General features: G+C 35.7%; 1 protein-coding gene across 5 annotated transcripts in view; it reads left to right on the top strand.

Moving 5' to 3' along the window:
* DYNC1I1 (dynein cytoplasmic 1 intermediate chain 1) overlaps nt 1-11,894 on the top strand; it is a 315,600-nt gene extending 303,706 nt beyond the window's left edge. For all 5 annotated transcript variants that reach the window (XM_012450775.2, XM_012450772.2, XM_012450774.2 and 2 more), the window contains one exon: nt 10,951-11,894. In XM_012450775.2, coding sequence (XP_012306198.1) covers nt 10,951-11,061 — 111 coding nt within the window. In that variant the 3' untranslated portion in view covers nt 11,062-11,894. The remainder of the gene's footprint in view (nt 1-10,950) is intronic.
* The last annotated feature ends 10,264 nt before the right edge of the window (nt 11,895-22,158 follow it).

Here is a 22,158-nt window from a genome sequence, read left to right as displayed (position 1 = left end):
ATGCATAAATCTTTAAATGTGAATTCTGAACTTTGGTAGCCATTTCAGATAGCTTGTTTGATATGACTATTTGGGGGCCAAAAGAATAATAGTAATTTTATTACAAATTTCAATAGGTATAATACATTTGACATTGGAAATACGGGCCTTGAAACATTCTTGGAAAAGAAAGATGTCGGTTAACATGAGAGATCAAATGTAACACATGATTTGTTACAAGTAAAAACATGATTTTAAAAAGTAAAACATGATTTTAAATGTCCATTTGAATATATTTTAAAGTCAAAACGAAAAATCAGGAGTGAAAAGTTTATTTGTAACCCCAACAGGAAAAATGGCCTACACAATATATTTTAGAATGATGATGGTCAAGGTGTTATATATAAAAACTGTTAGTAAGTGCCTCAAATGCTTTCATAGCCAGCAAGAATAAGAATAAAAGGAAAGAGATTCAACGGGCCATTTTTCTTAGGCTTTCAATAGCAGTTTGACGTAGCGGCATCTGATAAGCTGGAAGTACTGGGAGCTAAAAAGGGTTTGAGTGACACAAAATAAATAAAATACAATGATGATTTTTAAGGGGATCACACTTGGGCAATAATTGTTTACTTTGTGGAACTCCTTGTTTTTCAGTAGCATAGGGCCTACATCAATTCTCCATAAGCAGCCTGTGCCTTGAATATAAAATAATTCTCCTCCTTGAGGAAGTGGATGTACAAAACACAAAACTGAGAAGTTAAACTTAGATTTGGGAGGTTAATTCAAACAAGAGTCCCTTAATAAAAAGAACTGCATTTGCAATCAGCCAGTTTTAATAACTGTGCTTTGTGAAGCCTGTTGTCCCCTGCACAAGGCAAACCTGATTGCATGGCTGGGTTTTTGCAGCCTCCAGAAGAGCAGAGTTGGTCTCAGCTTAGCAACACCCAGGTATGATCATCTGAAACACTGGTGTTTCTCATTAAATGAGTGTGGCCATTAACTTCCTAGATTCTTGAAGGCCTTTGCAAGTACTGGCTTATTTTTAGGTGGATAAACAATATTATTTTCTTTAGCTGATACTAAATACTTCCTTTAATTTTTCCCTGCATGAAAAAGACAATACTTAGGCATAAATTCTTCCAATGATACCAAACATCCAGATAAAATGTGAAAAATCCAAATACCTGGTTCTGTTGATAACATCTAGATAGCAGTTGACGGCATAAGAACAAAGCATCAAGATTTTCAACTGGACTTTTCAGTTTTTACTTGGATTTTTGGTGTTATAGCCACAATGCTGTGCTGTTAACTCAAAGGGCACAAAGATATATTTGTATGGGCAGATTTGTTGTGCTAATAAATATAATTACATAAATTAAGCCACTTTGAAATAATATATTAATTCATTTCTTTGTCATAATAAATTATATGTATTTGAAATTAAATATTTTGGGTAAAATCTATGATTGTAATTTTAGTATCAACTTTATTTCTTCTGCTAAAAGTGCTTAATTTAAAAAAGAAAAGGCGCTATTAATTCCAATTAATGTTATAAGTATTCATTTTATAGTGCATGTAATAGCAGTGGCTTTCACTTCGATAATTATATATGTAAAAGACCATGATTAAACTAATTATTATATAAATAGTGTCCTTATTCAGGTAGCGTTAGTATATGAAAATGGACTTGTAGGATTAATATCTCCTCAAGCAAATATTTTTTCTGAATTGATAAGAAAATACTTATGACCTTCATGTATTATGGAGTAGTTGATTCAATGAAAAGAAAGCCCTAATATCTAATATTATAAACAGCAAATTAATGTGTGTATAGTAATTTGCAATATTCAATGAAGTTCATATATTCTCATTTTGGTGATAAATGATCTATGAATATAAACGTTCTGAAAGAAGAACAAGTTTGTATAATTAATCATCTTCATGATTCTTCTGTGGTTTCAAACTGTCATCTTCAATAGCAGTTTGGATTATGAAGCAGTTGTTAATTATAGTGTTAATTTTTTTATGGCTGACAAAATTGTGTTTAGTTCTATAATTTCAAAATTGCTAAATTTTATCTTGAAAAATTGCTGCTTAGAGCAGTAGCCTCAAATCACAGCTTTAAAAGCTAAGTGTGAAGTCTCTCCAATCATCTGTGAATCTAGATTAACCCTGGCCTGTATAGAATTGAGTTGTTTCTTACATCTGTATGTGTGCTACTGTTGGCATATCTAAAATATAATACATAATCAAGTATCTGCTTATGCATGTTTGCTGTGTAAATATTTATACACCACGTATATTGGACTTGCAAAGTGAGGAAGTGAATGAATCATTATATTTCACTTTCAAGGAAAGTTTACATGAATTTTTGAGAATGTCAGCTATTAGAATATCTTTTAAATTTTAAAGCAAGAGTTGCTTATCGTTTAGGAAACATTCAAACTGCTAGCGTTGCAAAAGAAATTTTGTACTTTTAAGCTAGTAGATAAAACAGTGGCCCATTTCTAACCTCTTTCTCCTAATAGTCAACCAATAGTTTCTCAATATTTAGATTAAATTTTTTATTTTTATTGGTCTCAGCATTAAGGTGCCTTAGACAGGTGAACATAGATAAATATTTTCAAAGTAAATAAATAAGAAAGTGAACACCTTCTAGTATGATTTTTTTTTTAAAGTTACCCTTATAACTTAAAAAAAAAAAGAAAAAGAAAAAGAATTCAGATTGTTAACCCTCCCTTGATTATCATATTCCTCAGTACATTTTTTTCTAACTTTGGAAGACCACATCCACAGAATTTTACACAAAGCGGTTACTTGATGATTGTCTATTAAAATACAATAACCCAGTCTAGCACAGTGCCTGGCACATATTAGGCACGCAATAAATATTTGATGGGTGAATGGGGAAAACTTAATTGTGTAGAGCATACAAGATGCAGCCTCCAAGTTGGCTACAGATTGATGCAAAGGAAAAAAATTATTAACTATAGTTGCACAGAAAAGGATATTTAGAAAATATCTTTAGAGAAGAGCGCCTATCCTTCCTTCCAATCTCTTTCCCAGTTTCCCTCCCCTCCTGTGGTTTCAAAAGTGAGCAGTTGGCCACTAGTGTAATGAAAGCATAACAGTTGATTCAAACAGTTGTCAAACCACTGGAAAAATGCTTCCTTTTCATTGTGCTTTTTTTGGACACTATAGATATGGTAAATCATGAATTGCGTTATAAAAATACCTCTTTTATGCCCAAACATTCAGTAGGAGGGAATGACATTTCTTTTATTACCTTGGTAAATGTTTTTAAGGTGTTTAGCAATAAGCCTTCTTTTTGTCAAAACTGCCTAGACGCAGTGGTTGCTAAGAATTTATTAGAAAACCTATAGTTAATAATATCAGGAAAAGAAGCGATATATGTTTAGTAGCTAATGTGACCGATCAACTTGTGTAGCATATGGTTTTGCTTTTTCCTACCATTTTCTTGATCTTTTGTGTTATGGAAAAAGAAGTTATTCATGTTTAGAAAGTGTATTTTTCATTATTGCCCATCAACCAGCGTTTTTAGCATTTTCCTCATCTTTTGGGCAGCGAACTAGATTCTTCCAAATAGTAGGGAAAAAAAATTAGACTAAAATATTTCTGAGGAAGAAAGATGATAAGATTTTAATACAAATGTGAACAAGACTATTCATCTTTAGGTCTTCATGAATTAACTGTTTTTTTGGCTATTTGGTTTTTTTTTTTCTTCCACGGGTAAAACCTTCAGAATGTTGTCATGCTTCCTATGATGCTAAATTTTAACATGAAAAATATTTTAAATGTTACTTTCTTCAGATAGTGTTTAAGGAAAAGGATATGTATTTCCTTCTATATTTCCTGGCTTACTGAAATTGATAGAGACCCATAGTTGTTACTACTTACTTTGACTTTTATGTCCTACTTTTATTTCTTTTCTTAATTCAGTGGTAATAGTTTTTTAAAAAGTGTTATTCAAAAAAAAAAAAAAAAAAAAAAAAAACCATGCAGTAAAAATAAACCACTCCTTTAAAGATACAAAAGAAGAGACCTTTGGCAGAGAGGTCGCAAGTTTCATGGGTGGAGTAGGCTTCCCTTAAATGAAATTTCCAGATGAAAAGAAAGTTAAAAATAATCAGGTAACATCTGACCACAATAGGTAAGAATGCTGCTACATTCTACAGAATTTTAACCTATTGACTGGTAATAGCAGACTGTACTGTACAGAGACTAATGTAACTCCTACTTTGTCGACTTCTTTGAAACAGCTCTAAATAAGTTGCATACCGTGTATTTTTTTTTGTAGTGGAACACTGCAGTATATTACACCCTCTGTATATTGCATTCTGGCTTGGAATTCTGGTCCGTGGTTTTATCCATTGTTAGCCGTGATGCTAGACTCTCCCGGGAGTTAAATACAGTGGAGCTGTATTTATGTGAAGCGGGTATGCTTGGTCGTTCAGTGGCTGTTTCATTGCATATTACCTCCCACTTTGCTTCCATCTGTGTGTGTGGTAAAGGGAATTGTCCTAAAAAATATAGGCTTCCTCTGAACACAGACGTGTATTTGTATACCAGTAAGTCAACAATTTCCTGAATTTGGGTGCCATTAATAAAGTCCTTTTTGAAAGGCTTTTAGAGTTTAGAGGGGTTTAGCAGTCGTCCTGTGGAAACCGATGTACATTTCCACATTTGCTGTAAATACATTAACAAATAATGTATATTAAAATGAAAGGACACCTCTATCTTTTTAACAGAAAACTTTAATTTTTAGATGAATACAGAGATGAATTGTGTATCTGTTGAAAATCGATGGTTAACATGATAGTCCCACACACTTTTTAAAATTACTTCATCTAATTGAAAAATTGCAAAGAGACTGATGAGCCACACATCCATGGAATATTTATCTTGAAACCTAGAGTCCTACTCACTTAATATGTTGGCCATACTGCATGTGTCTCAGAAACCAACTGAAATCAGGGTGCTTTTCTAACGTCTTAATTATCCAAGACTTAAAAAAAGAAAAACTAAGCAATACCTGAGACAAATATTTTTACTATAAAAAATATTGCATTGTGATGGTGAAAGTTACTACAGATAATGCAGCCATTTAAAAATATTATAGCTGCCAATTATAACCCTTATAATTACTAAAAAATGAAGAAGGTTTTACATAGAACTATTCAAAATGGTTTCTAGCCATGTGATTATAAAAAGGAACACATGAATGATATTTGCATGTTTAACCCCAGTTATAAAAAGTCATTTGATTTTTTTAACAGCATGTACAGCAGTTATAAATCCTTAAAACTTGAGGTAAAAATGAAGGCTGTGGAAAGTGCCACATGGAAATAGCTGGATTAGGATATATTAGTCACATGTGAAAAATAAAAAATATGTATGTGCATGTCTACATATGTGTGTGGATGTGTATATTAACCATAAATAGTTATATTTAAAACTTGATTTTTAAATGAACAATGGAAAGTAGCAACTCTGAAGGAATTTTTCTTGTGATTTGAAAGAACTCTTTCCTTCTTCCCAATTCATGAAAATTAGCTATTATTAAAAGTATGACTACTTAGGAAATTATTTGTGTGAGTATTTAAGACATAAAATGTGAAAAAATATAAGGTAAACTTCTAAAAAAAACTGTACAGCTCTAAATAGGTGAAAAGAAGAAAACAGAAGAAAGAGCAGAGGCAAGGAAGCAAGAAAATTAAAAAATTGGAAGAGAGGGGAGTAAACACTGAGAAGGAAAAACGACATCACGTATTCATAGTTTATAAGGTACCAAGCACTGTGTTAAGCTCATTACATTTTTTTTTGTTTTATTTACTATTTAGTCCTAGAAGATGGATCTTATAATTTATTTCACACAAATGAGGAAGTAAAGATCAGAAAGGTTAAAACCATACATTCCCTAAAGACACACAGCAAATTAGTGGCAAATCTGGGAAAGAAACCAGGATCTGGCTGGTGAGGTGGAAAAAAGTCAACTGTGGCTCCATTCTCAAATGTTGTAACTCCACAATCTGTGCCTCCCTTTAGGTATACAGGACACCCTGGCAAGGCAAGCAGGGGTTAGACTGTTAAGTTTTTCAGGGGTGAGGTGGGGCCAGGTCCAGAGGCAGCCTCCAGGCCACTCTGCAGAGAGGAGGGGACAGATCCCTGACATGTTTGAGAAGTGGTGGTTAGGCTGGAAGGTGGGGCTCAGGGAGGCTAAAATAATACATTTTCATGAATTTTTCCACAACTTTTGCACTTTTCCTGTTGCTTATTGACCTTTTGTCTTCCAAGAATCTTAGGAAATTTAAAACAATCTTTAGAATTTTTGAGCAGGTGATTCAAAACGCATTACCTACCTGCCCTTCTGTCATGGAATGCTGGCATTTCTCAAAAGGGTGAGGCTCTTGATTGCCCCATACTAACAGGTGAAAGTTATGTGATCTTTAGCAAATCATTTAGCTCCGTATACTGACCCCTCTTACCTGTTAAAGAAAGGTCTACGCCCTGCTTCTTCACATCCTCACATAACAATCAGAATTAATTCCTAAAGAAAATTTTTTAAAAAACAGAAAACTGCTGTAGAATTGGTATGGATGCAATAAAAAAATGTATCATTTTGGGGAGCCTGTTCAATTTGACTGACAATTTAAAGAAAAAGAATGCATGACAATCCATGATGAACTCATAGTAAGTACTTTCTTTACTTAGATTACCTTTCTCATCCTCTCCACATCTCTGTTGATGAATGGGTCAGACATCATCATCCCTATTTTACAATTGAGGCAATGAGAGGGTAAGTGCCTGACCATTGCCGGCAGCCAAGATGAGAACAGGACTTGAGTCTCTTGTCCAAATCTGAGGTTCATTTTACCTCCTTCTTATGTCCAAATTGCTACCTCAGTAACTACCTTTGCCCTTAGTTTCATCAGCTGTAAAAATAGGATCATATCATATCTATAAAAGGTGATCTCTCTTAGAGTTAAGATTTTATTATCTCAGGAATCAGAGCCCCGAGTGCTTTTGACATGAAAATGCTTTATATGTTTAGCAAAAAATTAGAAAACAGTCATTGAACCAGGGGATGAACTGGCTATTGGTGAACTCAGTTGATGAAGCAGTTGGAATGTCTGAGTCATCCCTAACCTATGATGCAGATTTCATCAGAGATTAATCTGGAGGCAGAAAATGTTTTCAGATCCACTTTGACTTAGAACTATGCTGGGCAATTTTTAAAGGTTTTTTTTTTTTTTTTTAATGGTGTTCTCTTAATTTAACTATACATTTTTAATTGGTCAAAATTATTCATTGCCATTAGAAACTTATGAATGATTTTTTTTCCTATCACAAATGTAAATTGTTTGGAAATTATTCTAAGCTATTATTCTCAGAGAAAAAATTCCATAGTGATGCTCTAGATTGAGCCTTTAATGCCTTAATAGAAGCTTGAAGCAATGCTGAAGCAATGTTATTAACATGCCATTTGCTTCCCTGTTACTTGCTTGACACACAACAGATATCAGGAAATGTTGCAGTTGTCACTGAAAGAAGGTAAATTTTAGGCTATTCATTTTTTAAATGTCAGTGAAGTTTTTTTATGCCAATATTCACACAATTTGACCTACGAAAACATTTTTTGTCTGTATTTCATAGTCGTCATATTCCAAAATGATTCACTACTGTATCTTTAATTCAAACACAGTACCTGGCATGTAATTGGTACTCAATCAATGCTGATTGAGTATTGAATAAATTTATATGCAAGGTAGGACATGAGAACAGTCTTGTTCTGTAAGAACATGAACAAAGATATTTCCTATTTAATGATTAAGGTATTACTGCATTAAAAAATCTCCTAGAGAAAATCATAAATGCATTTACATTCTTGAGCCTCCTTTCTGGCCATTTCTAATCAGAGAGTACCAGGTGAGAAGAGCCAGGAACTGCCAAGGGTAGGAAGGGCAGTTCTGTTCAAACGGATGCTGTTTACAGCCATAGATGCAAAGTGAAAGAGTGGCCCTCTTGTTTGTTAGGACACCTGTTTGGTCTTACCTACAAGTAATTCTAATGCCAAAAATTATTACTTTGGGTATAGCAATAGCCTGTGGATACACATTCACACATTCAAGCTAAGATTATACTCAAAGTGCTTCCTGATGGTGATGTTTAATTCTAAAAATGGGGCAGTCTGCAGTTCACCTTCTAAATGTAGCATTATAATCATCTTGGGTTATTTTTACAGTCAACAAGGTGAAAAGTGTAATAGGATGAGGTAGATAAATTGATTTCAAGTTTCTAGAAGGAATTGTGTTTTCAACATGTTCTATTCTAGAATTTTTGTGAACCAAGGAAATAAACATTTCTGTGAAAATTATGATACTGTAAAGAGAAAAAGACTTGGCAAAACAGATATCCCTAAAAAACAAACTTCAAACATTTTGCCAACTTAAATGAAACTTTAGCAGATCAAAAAGAGGACAAGATGTGTTAGATTACTGTAACACTTTTGTGAGGGTGAATCTATATTTTTAAGGCCATGTGTTAGTATTACAGCACTATTACTCCCATCCCCATGAAGAAAGTCAAATATAGCTCACTTGCCGGCTTATGTTTTGTGTGCTTAGCAGAAACATTTAAATTTGATAAAATTCATTTTTGAGAAGTTAGTTGTGTAAGTTTTGAAATGTGTAATTTTTATAGTGTAAATGATACTCAGTTCTGTTTCTAAACTGTCTCTAGACATTTATTCAAACCTTCATGTTCCATAATCTTTACTAGGGCCGTTTCTGAACAGTCTTGCCATTACTACGACATAAAACTATGTAAATACATTTACCTATTTGTTATAGTATATAGTTTCTACACATTGCTATCAATAAAATATTGTATAGGTCATCATATATTAACTTAAATTTGTACCATATTAACTAATAATATAGTTTTATGTTTGGGAACCAAACTCAGCTCTTTATGAGCAATGTACTGTGTATTATTGAGACCTGTTTTTTTTCTCCAATATGAAGTTACGGGACATTTTAGCTTTAGCTTGATTCTCACTTTAGAAAAAGTTATAAAAATGTGTTCTCATGATTAGGCTTTTGTCTCTTCTTAAGCTTTTGTTTTGTGGTTATTTTTGGAAAGGCTTGCTCAGAGGTTGGAGGAGGGAAAAGAAATAGTGGTCCTATTTTTTGTACATAAATGTAATACCAACCCTTTGCTGGTTATGTTTTTCTGTAAGCTTGTTTGTATCATACATTTTGGGGGCCTCATTTCCAGGTGCAGTATTTTCTAAAATTGAAGAGGAAAAGGAAGAATCATGGAATATAGGAAAAGAATTCTAAGTAGAGAAAACAGACTGAGCAAAAGGATGTCAGCATTGTTCAGCACTATTGTGAACTTGTGTTATTGCCTACAAAGAAATCTGGACTCATTTCAATAACTACAGTAGCATTTAATCATTCAAAAACTCATTCATGTGACTAAGTAAGAATTCTTATTGGTACTGCACTTCTCAAAATAAGTCAAAGAGCTTACTTCCCTTGCCTGTATATCATTTCCAGATTATATTCTTGAAACATTTAACCTTAATACTAGTACACTAATTTAAGGATATACTTTGCACAATGAAGTTGGTGCTTTCCAATAAGTTTTCTTGGACAGATAGCATTTGAGGATATTATCCTTGTAATATTTTAAGTTCTAATCATTTAGCTCTGTGTGGTGAGAAATTTTCCAGCTGCAGAAGTGATCTCAAAGCTTAGGTTTATTTCCTTCCTCTTTTTTTTTCATTAAAAAATATATTAATTGAGATAGCCTGTATGTTCTTAATGTTTATGGAATATGTGGATAATGCTAGTGTAGCACCAGTACCTATAGGTGAATTACACCATAGAGTAAAACTCCAAGAAAATGCATCTAAAATCTAAATCAATTTTATTCTATGTGAAAAGCATTCAGACTTCTACTAAATCCTGTTTCTCATCCTCGATTATTTTTTTCTATGCCAAACACTTGCATTATATTTTTAAGCAGTTTATTTTTAGATGCTATGTGCAGAAAGCAATACCCTTTAAAACAACTAACAATAATTCATACATTCGCTGTGAATGAAAGTAACGCATTGGAGGGGGCATTACTTTCCTCCTCACTGAATTGTACACAGAAGAGATTTTGGAAATGTTATAAATCACCCTTTTTGGTGAATCATATAGCATACTGGCTAAGGATGCTCATATTGGAACCAGATTCCACTGACACTGGTATTTGCTACCTATGCAACCTTAGTAAGTTTATTTCATCTTTCTGTGCCTCTAATATAGGAATATGAGACACAATAGGATTGTTATGAGGAATGAGTTAATACATGTAATGTACTTAGAAGAGAACTCTTTGTAAAGAATAGCTACTGTTACTACTATTCATAGTTATCATCATATAAGTCTTTCTGGAAAGGTCCAAGTACTATTTGATAGGAGGAATATTTCTTTGTATACCTAAGCTATTCTTTTATCCTTCATACTTCCACATCAGCAACACTTTAGAAAAAGGATTAATAGCATTGACGAGAAATAAAATATACATTTATTTGAAAATCTTGGTTAATAATGTGGTTTTCATTTGCTGTGTTCTCTGTAAGTCTTCTTGTGAAAAAAATGTATTACCAAAAGCATTTTAATGTGGCTACTGTAATTGTATAGTTTACATAAGTTTTACAAGTTTTATGCATTCTGTGAGTGCTTTTGAGTCCGAGAGTGACATGATTCTCTTGTTAGTTTAAGAGCAACACCTCAGGCCCTGCTTCATCCGAAGAAGAATATTTTATTTCCTTTGCATTCCAAGGGAAACATCTGTTCTGGGGGGATTGGGGCAGAGGGACAGTCATTCGGGCTTCAGGGCTTTCAGACATGAAAGATATCTTGTTCATCATTTCTCCATTTATTTGCTTTGCAGCTTGCAGTTCCCCACAACGATGAATGGACCCGATTTGCCAGGACCCTTGTGGAGATTCGTGCTAACAGAGCTGATAGTGAGGAGGAAGGCACTGTTGAGTTATCTGCCTAGTGAAAATGAGCCTCCCCCACTGCAGCCCCCACCTTTGTGTCCTAGAGCTAAGCATCTACAGTCAAGTCTGTTGTATTCAGTGTCCATTCAGTATCAGTATTGCTGTGACATTTTGGGTGCCATATTGTGCCAGCTTTGCTCCAAGTATTCCAAATATATCCCACTATGCTTTCCACTGACCCGAAATTCACCAGAGCATTTCTATCTTTGTATTTCTGTCTCAAAAATGAAGGGAGGGGGATTAAGGGTTAAGTTGCTGCCTTTTAACTACTTAGTAGCTGTATTTAATAGTTGGAAACCTCTGGTTAAATTTGTGCTTACATGCACTCCTGGCATAGTCCTATTAAATCCATATGAAGCCAGATATGATTGGGTGCAGATGTAGTGTGCCTCATGTTATGGTACAGGGCCAAAGACTTGAGATGTGGTGTTTTACATGGTGACTCACATTATGAATGGATTTACTAGAAGAACATTGCTGCTCCTTATTTATTGTAGTGTGCTGCATGGAATGTATTTATTTGAAAGCATTAAAATAAACGATCCTAGAGCATGTGCATAATGAGAGAACTGTATTCTCTCTGCTGCTGTTGAGGTTACATTAAGTTCCAAATAACGATTACAGTATGCCAGTTCCACTGAAGACATGAAATCTTTAGAGGTTTGTTGCAGCGAACGAAATGAATTTTAATGCCTATTATTTCTAGGTACTTTAACAATATTTCAAATATCATTGACCACTAATACTTGTCATTGAAGCTAACACAGTCTGACAAAAGTCTATGGTTCCTAAATATGACACGAGTGTTGCCAATAAAATGTTTCAAACCAGATCTGTACCAGTGTGAATAAATCCTTTGCTTGGGGAAAGCTTGACTGGAATTCTGCTGTGACAAGAGGTGGGAGAGATACATTAGAGCCATGAATGTACATTAGACTGACTATGAATTTATTTGAACAGCCAACCTGGCTAGACTTAAACCAAGACTCCTAGTTTTATTTTTATAAGGGAATGTGTGTGGTTTTTTTGGAAAGGTCCTCTTTCTCACCTTTACCAAAGCCACCCTTTGCCCAAGGACAGTTGGTGGAGTAAGAAAGGTAGGTTAAGATGAGCAAATACCAAATGTCCTACACATTTCTTTTTAAAAACAATTTACACCAGAAAATGATGTTTATTACTATTGGACTAGGAAATATGTCTATAAACAACTTTAATAAACTTTTTTTCAAAAGGTCACTTTACGCCCAGGGAAAATAAAAACAAATAGCTGTTGAGTCATGAAAAACATTCGAAGACAGGCTTTCGGCTTTTTAGGAAGAGGATTTCCATTGGGGCTTTGTTAGTAGGGATTCCTTGAATTGTACGGTTTCTTTTATTTTTAAAATAATGTCGTACTTTTTCTCCAAGTATCCTATAATATTTAGATATTGAAATCCTTTGTAAACAATAATTAAAATTTTATAGATAAAATATGAGTATCTGAAATAGGTTTAAAAGCATTTCAATGAAAAGTACTGGGAAAAAAAGTTTCACAGACATATAGTACCTCAGAATAAAAATTTAAAACCCATGAGTTATAATAGACCAAATTGAATTATTCAATGAGTGATGATATGAGAAGTACAAAGGCCTCAGTCACTTAAGTAGGCACATAAAGTGTTACAAGAACATGTGTCCTTATATATCCCACTATGGTTGCTGGTCTCCAAGGCAGTTCCCAATTCTTGTGCAGGCCATCCCATGTTGAATCTGGGCTGACCTCATGTGACTGACAGAATACCGGTAATTGATGCTACGTGGTTTCCAGGATGTGTTAGTTAATTCCAACTGCTATAACAGAATGCCTTGGTATTCAGACTGAGTGGCTTAAGCAACAGTCTCACAGTTCTGGAAGCTGGGAAATTCAAGATCAAGGTGCTGGTAGATCTGATATTTGGTGAGGGCCATCCACTGGGTTGCAGATGGCTGTCTTCTCATTGAATTCTCACATGGTGTAGATAGAGATGATATTTTTCATGTCATTACTTATAAGAGCACTAATCACATTTGTGTGGGCTCCACCCTCATGACCCAAAAATCTCCCAAAGGCCCACCTCCAAAAATCATCACATTGAAGATTTAAGCTTCAACATATGAATTTGGGGATGAACATAACCATTCAGTCCACAGCCCAGAGCAAGGTTATAAGAAGACATATATCCTCCATCTAGGTTTCTTGGCACAATCAATTTTGGTTCTTGAGCTACTATGTAAGAAGCACAACTACCCTGAGACCTCCAGGCCACATAGAAGCTGACCTTGGAGTGGCCATGTAGATATAGCCATTCAAGTCATCCCAGCTGATGACCCAGATCAAATGTGGTAGCCAGAAAGATGTGCCTTTCAGATTTCCTATTGCAGAGAACATGGTTGAATGACAGTTATGCTGCTTTGTTTTGAAACCTGTCACCAAATTTGTCCAAGGTCATGCTTCCTGCATGCTCTTGCCAGCAAAGACTAAGTATGGCAAAGATCCTAAGGCTAGCCTGTACCTAGGAGACATAAGACTTCTTTGAAGTAATTAGCTCTAGGACTTCATGTCAGCATTGCTGAAACTTTCTCAATGCTGTACTTCAATCTAAGACTAACCAACTTCCTTCCCTTCCTCCGTCCTTTCCTTCCTTCCTCCCTCCCTTCCTTCCTTTCCTTCCCCCCTCTTTTTTCCCTCCTCTTATCTCTTCTCCCCTCCCTTCCCTCCCCTCTTCTCCTTGCCTCTCTTTACCTGTCCCCTCTTTGAGGCCTGACAAACACCACTGTCTGATGGCTGTCCAGCCAAAGCTGGCTAAGGATGTCCTAGGTCTTAGAAAAAAAAGAGACTATGCCTCAAAAGAATTGCAAAAATTAGTATGTACCATTAGGAGCCAGGGGAGTAGCACTGGGATTGGATTTTGAGGTCTTTGATCAAAGGAGCCAGAACATTGATTAGGTAAGAAATAATTCATTGACTTTGAGGTGTTCTTTTGTATGTGTATGTGTGGGATAAGGAAGAGGAAAGCTATACGATTTTATACTCTGGCAAGGAGCCTAAGGGATAGGGTCACTCTTAGAAGTCTGAAAAAGCTGTAGCCTACATTTACTTGAGTGAAAATGCCTGAGTTGCCCTGGTAGACAGTACAAGAAGGAATAAAGAGGTTGAAGGAAATGGATATGTTAGAATAGATATGTTACTTAAGTTCAGAAGACACACCCAAGGGTTATGTTACATAGGAACACCTAGAGTACACACTTTTCAAAGTCATTAGCAATAAGCTGGTGAGAGAGGCATTAGCATCTCTAGAAAGTTTAGTGGTAGCTTTCCTTGCAGATCAGGGCTGATGCTAGGAGAGGCAGTCACAGAGTGGGGCTTGCTAATATCCATGGGGATGATGAGACCCCGGAGTAATAGTGGCTAGGTGGTGGCAGTTAACCACCAGAAGCCAGGAAGCCACAATTGCCATAATGACCAGCTAGATCAGAGGAGAAGCCAAGAAGGCTTTACCCATAGGAAGTTGTGGGAGTAATTAAAAGAACATGGCATCCCTAGTAGCAAAACAGACAGGCAGCCAAAAGGGTGGTGTTTAACTACTACAGCCAAAAACATAGAGGCAAGAATCGGGAAGCAGGAGACTGAAGACAGTTACCCCAATAAAAAGCATCTGCTCACTGTATTTTATTTTATTATAAAATACCTCTGCTCACTGTCCAGACCTGAGCCAGTTTTCCAATCCAGAACCCACTGAAGATTACTAAATGGTTGCTAGGAGGGAGGACATCAGAAGGGAGGGCACCACTGCAAACATGCATTGTGATGATCTCCTCAGTTCTTCCCCAAAGGGACCTATGAGCATTTATTTAGGTGAACATACAATGCAGAAAGAAATAAACATTTGAAGACTATTGGGCACACTATCTGAGTTCACATTGAAACGTTATTGGAGTGGTGGCTTACAGCAACAAGGTAATATGATGGAGTGTTTACTAAAGTCTAGGTCTCAGTGGGCTCATTGGGTCTATGGACACACACAGTGGGTCATTCCCCCAATCCCTGAATGTTCAATTAGAATTTATATATTTACATTAGGTGCCCGGCCTCTGGGATAAGAGCTCTCACAGAAGGGAGGGCCAAATGGAGACCTCTGAAATTGCCACATTCCCACCTTCCACTGCCAAGATAGCAAATACAAAAGATTATATCTCAGGGTAGAGGTAGGAGAATGGCAGACATTGGTGCCACTCTTAAAGGCCTAAAAGACATAGAATGTTGTTCCCTATATCTATTTAATAACCCAGTATGCCCCCTTTATAAACTAAATGAATCTTGGAGAACAACTGATGAGTACTGCAAGCTCAACCAAATAGGATCACTAATCACAGCTGCCATGCTAGATGTGGTATCATTCCTGGAACAGGCTAATAAGGCTTCTGCTACATGGTATGTGGCCATTGATGGATAAATGTATTCTTTTCATTCCCCCTATAAAAGAAGATCAGAAACAGTTTGCACTCATGAGGAAGAACTATTTTAATTTACAATTTTGCCTCAGGGCTATTGCTAATCTCTCGCCCTCTGTAATACTCCAAAGATGTCTAGACTGCTTGAGCATCCACAGAATGTTACACTGATCTTACATCAATGGCGTCACACCGATTATGCAGAATAAGCAAGAATTAACTAATGTACCAGAAGTCTTGGTAAGATATATGGACTCCAGAGGGTGGGGAAGAAATTCAAGGAAGATTTAAGGACCTGCTACTTCAGTGGAGCTTTTTGGAATCTCCCCAATGTTTAAGTGCATCCTGGGCTATCCCCTCAAAGTAAAACACAAACTGCTGAAGCTTAGAGCCCCCACCACAAACAAAGAAGCACAGCATCTGGCAGGCCTCTTTATATTTGAAGTTAACATATTCCATATATAAGAACCCTGCTCTGGTCCATCTCCTAATTGGCATGCACAGCTTTGGGTTAGGCTTATAATGGGAAAGGACTTTGCAGCAGATCAAACTGTAGTGCAAAGAGCTCTGCTGCATGGGCCATAAAACCAGCAGATGCTATGATATTAGTGGTGACAATGGTGGGGAAAGATGTGGTATAGAATTTATGGCAAGTCCCAGTTGGAAAATTACAGTAGGGACTCATGGGATTCTAGAGGAAGGCCATGCCATCTGAAGCAAAAACAACACATAGCATATTAGTGGATCCTGGTAGAAATGAAGTTCTTCATCACAAGATATAAACTTAACTATGCATCCAACCAGCCCATTATAAGTTGAGCCCTGTCAGCTCTACCAAGTCATAAAGTCAGATAGACCTAAAAGAAACCCTTATAAGATAGAAACTGTGCATTGGGATGTACAGAACCGGAGGGCTCTAAATATAAGTAAGCTGCTTGAGCAAGTAGTTCCGAAGCCCGTTGTCACCCAACAGGATTTTACCAGCACACTACCTCCATGCTTGCATACATGGCCATGTGTGAGGAGGGTGAGTTCTGTGTGAGCAGCTGAAAGAAGAGGAAAAGGTTAGGGTTTGGTTCACATATGGGTTGGCTCAGTTTGTGGGTACAGGTTGTAAATGGATTACACATACCTTATAGCCACATTCAGGATGAACCCTGAAAGATAGTTAATAGGGAAAAGCTTTTCAATGGACAGAGCTGTGATTTGAGCACTCAGTTATCGCCTTTATGAAACAAGAGGTGGCCAGAAGTGAATTTATATCCACAGTAGCAACCTAACCCAAGCCATCATCATCTCTGTCGTGATTCTTGCAGTAGCTTCCTAACTAGTCTCCCTGTGTCTACCTTTGACCCCTTCAGTCTCTTCTCAATATAACCACCTGAGTGATCGTTACAACATTTAACTCCTCCATTCAAAGCATACCAGTAGCTTTCACATCACTTGCAATAAAAGTCAAAATCTTTATAGTGGCCCACAGGCTCTATATGGATTTTAATGACTCCACAACTTCTCTGATATTTGGTACTGTTGGTCTTTTTGTTTTCGCTTTTCTAGTGAGTATAAAATGGTATCTAGCTGTGGGTTTCATATACTTGCTGACTAATGATTTTGAGCACCTTTTCATGTGTTTATTGGCCACATTTAATATTATATTATTTCTTCTTTTTGTAAAATATCTCGTCTAGTATCTTGGTTACTTTAAAATTATTTCTTTTTATTATTAATACAACAATATTTTAAAAAATTAATTTAGAGGAATTTTCTTCATATAGTCTGCTTTTAAAAATTATTAATTCAGAGGAGCTTTTTAATGTATTCTGGATATAATTCCTTTACCAGATATGTTTGTTACATTTTTCACCATCTGTGGTTTAGAACTTCATTTTCTTTTTTTTTTTTGAGACCGAGTCTTGCTCTGTCATCAGGCTGGAGTGCAGTGGTGCAATTTTGGCTCACTGCAACCTCCGCCTCCTGGGTTCAAGCGATTCTTCCGCTTCAGCCTCCCGAGTAGCTAGGCAGGTGCATGCCACCACACCCGGCTAATTTTTTTGTATTTTTAGTAGAGACAGGGTTTCACCGTGTTGGCCAGGATGGTCTTGATATCTTGACCTCATGATCTGCCCGCCTCGGCCTCCCAAAGTGCTGGGATTACAGGCGTGAGCCACCGCACCTGGCCCAGAACTTCATTTTCTTAATAGAATATTTTGATATGCAAACATTTTAAATTTTGTTAAGGTCTAATGTATCCATTTTTATCTTTTATACTTAGTATTATATCATACCTTCTAGATCTTTGTCTGCCACAGGTCACAAAGATATTGTCTTATGATTTCTTTTTGGACATTTTATTGTTTTAGCTTTTACCTTTAGGCCTATGATGGTTCTTAAATTAATTTTTGTATATGGAATGAGATAGTGGTTAAGATTATTTTTTAAATATATGGATAACCGGCTGTTTTGGCAGTATTTTCTGAGGAGATTATTTTCTTTTTGTTCATTAAATTAAATTGGCATCCTTGGTAGAAAGATAATTGACCACATATATATAGGCATATTTAGGGGTCCTCTATTCTATTTCACTGGTTGATTTATCTGTCCTTATATGATACCACATTGTCTTGGTTGTAATATTAATTCTTGAAATCAAGTGGTGTAAGTACTCCAACTTTGTTACTCATTTTGAAAGAGTGTTTTAGCTATTCTAGGTCTTTTGTATTTGCACATGAATTTTAGAATGATTGCGGAATGCTTTAAAAAATATATTGCTTGGATTTTGATTAGAATTTCGCTGTATCTATCTATCTATCTGGGACAATGCCTATCCAAGAATAGGATATAACTTTCTATTTATTGGGTCTTCTTTAATATAGTTCATCAATATTTTCAGTATGTAGGTTGCATAAACCTCTTTTTTCAATTTATTCCTAACACCTAATTTTTTATTCTATTGTATATATTATTATTTTCAACTTTTTTTCAAAGTTTTTTACTGGTTTGTAGAAATTAATAGTTTTGTATATTGATGTTATATTTTGCAACCTTGCTTAATATACTTTTTATAGATTTTTAGATATAATTCATTACTACATACACAATTATGCCATCTGAAAATAATGAAAAGTTTAATTCTACCTTTCCAATCTTACCTTTTTTCCTTTTTTCTTCTTCTTCCTCTTTTTCTTCTTCTTCTTCCCTTTTTTTTTTCTTTGCCTTACAGCATTAGCTAGGAAAGGCTTTCTCATGAGTAGATGCTGAGTTTTATCATATGCTTCTTTTCTGCATCTATTGACATAGTCATATAATTTTTATCCTTTATTCTGATAATGTGAATTATACTGGTTGACATTTTTTAATGGTGATCCAACTTTGAGATAAAATCATTTGGTCAGCATGTATTTATTCTTTTAACATATTGCTAGACTTTTTTTGCTAATCATTTCTTTTTCTTTCTTTCTTTCTTTTATTTTTTCTTTTTCTTTCTTTCTTTTTTTCTTTTTTTTTTTTTTTTTTTTTTTTTTGAGATAGATGGAGTCTTGCTTCTTCGCCCAGGCTGGAGTGCAATGGTGCGATCTTGGCTCACTGCAACCTCTGCCTCCTGGGTTCAAGCAATTCTCCTGCCTCAGCCTCCCCAGTAGCTGAGATTACAGGCACGTGCCACTATGCCTGGCTACGCTAATAATTTCTTAAGGGTTTTCCCATAATTGTTTCTTGTAGATACTGATCTATAATTTTCTATTCTTTCGATGTGATTGTCAGTTTTTAGTAACATGATTATGCTCAGATGATGAGTTGGGAAGTATTGTGACCTCCTCTATTTTGTGAAGGCATTTATACTGGTATTACTTCTTGTTTAAATATTTGATAGAATTTACTACTGAAGCCATCTGTCCCTGGAGTTCTATTTCTAGGGATGTTTTTGGTAACAAGTGCATTTATTTAATAGAAATAGGCAATTCTGATTTTTGATTTCTTTTCGGTTCCATTTCGGTAAGTTATTTTTCACAAGTTGCATTTTTCAAGAAATGCATCCATTTCATTTAAGTTGTCAAATGTATCCATATAAAGTTGTTAATACTGTCCTCTTATTACCCCTTAATGTTCAAAAAATCATAATGACATCTCTTTTTAAGTTCCTGATGTTGCTAAATTATGTTCTCTTAAAAAAAAATTCTTGCTGAGAGACTTATTTTATTAATTTGTTCAAAGAACGAGCTTTTTGAATTGTCAATTTTCTTTAATGTTTATTCAATTTTTCTTCTTTCCACTTTGGGCTTAATTTGCTCTTTTTTTCCTTCCTGAAGTAGAAACTTAGATCCTTGATGTAACACTTTTTTCTTTTTTTTTTTTTTTTTTTTTTTTTTTTTTTTTTTTTTTTTGAGACGGAGTCTCGCTCTTGTTACCCAGGCTGGAGTGCAATGGCGCGATCTCGGCTCACCGCAACCTCCGCCTCCTGGGTTCAGGCAATTCTCCTGCCTCAGCCTCCTGAGTAGCTGGGATTACAGGCACGCGCCACCGTGCCCAGCTAATTTTTTTGTATTAATAGAGACGGGGTTTCACAATGTTGACCAGGATGGTCTCGATCTCTCGACCTCGTGATCCACCCGCCTCGGCCTCCCAAAGTGCTGGGATTACAGGCTTGAGCCACCGCGCCCGGCCGTAACACTTTTTTCTAATATAGGCCTTTGAAGTTATAAAAATCCCTCTTAGGCTGGGTGCAGTGGCTCACACCTGTAATCCCAGCAGTTTGAGATGCTGAGGTGGGTGGAACACCTGAGGTCAGGAGTTCGAGACCAGCAACATTGTGAAACCCTGTTGCTACTAAAAATACTAAAACTAGCCAGGTGTGGTGGCGAGCGCCTATAATCCCAGCTACTTGGGAGGCTGGGGCAGGATAATCACTTGAACCCGGGAGACAGAGGTTGCAGTGAGCCAAGATTGTGCCATTGCACTCCAGCCTGGGCAACAAGAGTGAAATTCTGTCTCAAAAAAAAAAAGAAAAATCCCTCTTAGTACTGCTTTTACTCTATTCTACAAATTTTGCAACAGATTTTATTATTATTCTGTTCAAAATATTTTGTAATGTCCATTGTGATATATTATTTGACCTATGGGTTTTTCAGAAGTGTGTTGTTTGTTGTTTCATTTCCAAATATTTGGAAAGTTTTCCAGATAGCTTTGTTTTTATTTCTAGTTTGATTCTGCTTAGTGAGAAAATATATATAATAAGAAATACCCTGTATTTCAAATGCTTTTATTTATTTTTATTTTTGTGTGTGTGGGTAACATTATCTTATTTTTCTATATTTTCTTTTTTTTTAATTGCATTTTAGGTTTGGGGGTACATGTGAAGAACATGCAAGATTGTTGCATGGGTACACACATGGCAGTGTGATTTGCTTCCTTCCTCCCCATCACCTATATCTGGCATTTCTCCCCATACTATCTCTCCCCAACTCCCCAACCCCCGCTGTCCCTCCCCTATTTTCTTTTATGACTTAGCATATGGTCAACTTAGTAAATGTTCCTTGCATACTTAAGTAGAACACAAATTCCTCAGATATTATGTGGTTCTACAATTTTTTTTTTTATTTCCTGGGCATTCTGTCAATTATTGAGAAGGCAATGTTAAAATACAAACTATGATTGTGAATTTGTCTATTTGATCCTTTAGTTCTCTCCATTTTTTATTCATCCTTTTTTTTTTTTTTTGACAGAGTCTCACTTTGTAGCTCAGGCTAGAGCGCACCGGCATGATCTTGGCTCACTGAAACCTCTGCTTCCCAGGTTCAGGTGATTCTTATGCCTCAGCCTCCCAAGAAACTGAGATTACAGGTGCCCATCACCAAACACGGATAACATTTGTATTTTTTTTTTTATTATTTGTTTGTTTTTGTTTTAGTAGAGACAGGGTTTCATCATGTTGGCCAGGCTGGTCTAAACTCTTGACTTCAAGTGAACCGCCCACTTCAGCCTTCCAAAGTGCTGGGATTACAGATGTGAGCCACCATGCCTGGCCAATTTTTCATTCATACGTTTTGAAGCTCTGTTGCTAGATACATACTTATTAAGTTATTATTTCTTCCTGATAAATGGACTCTTATTATTGTGAAATCTCCCTCTGGTGTCCTTTCATTTCAGCCTGAAGGACTAGTTCTAGCATTTATTGTAGCACAGGTTAGGGAAAACTTCGTTTATGCTTATCTGGAGATAATATAATTTCTTCTTCATTTTTTTTGAGGAACGGTTTATATCAGAAATGTATCTTTCCTTTGACATTTTTTTTTTCTTGGAGTACTTTGAATATCTCATCCCACTGCCTTCTGGCCTCAATGGTTTCTAACAAATTAAACTATTAATCTTACTGAGGATCCCTTGTATGTGATAAGTTACTTCTCTCTTGCTTCCTTTTCCCCAGTCTTTATTGTACTGGCTACGATGCCATCTTTCACATGGTGTACGATATAAGCTATAGCCTTTATCAGGTAAAGTTTCCTTTTATTCCTAGTTTGTAAGACTTTAAAAAACATGAATGTTGAATGTTGTCAAATATGTTTTCTGAGTTTAATTTAAATAATCATAATTTTCTTTTTAATTAGTGTAATATATCAATTGTTTTTGAGTGT

Source organism: Aotus nancymaae, unplaced genomic scaffold, assembly GCF_030222135.1.
Source record: "Aotus nancymaae isolate 86718 unplaced genomic scaffold, 86718_ANA_hifiasm-v0.15.2.pri h1tg000025l, whole genome shotgun sequence".
Lineage (NCBI taxonomy): Eukaryota > Metazoa > Chordata > Mammalia > Primates > Aotidae > Aotus > Aotus nancymaae.
The sequence above is the reverse complement of the archived record's forward strand: the minus strand, read 5'-3'. Positions and strand labels throughout refer to the sequence as shown.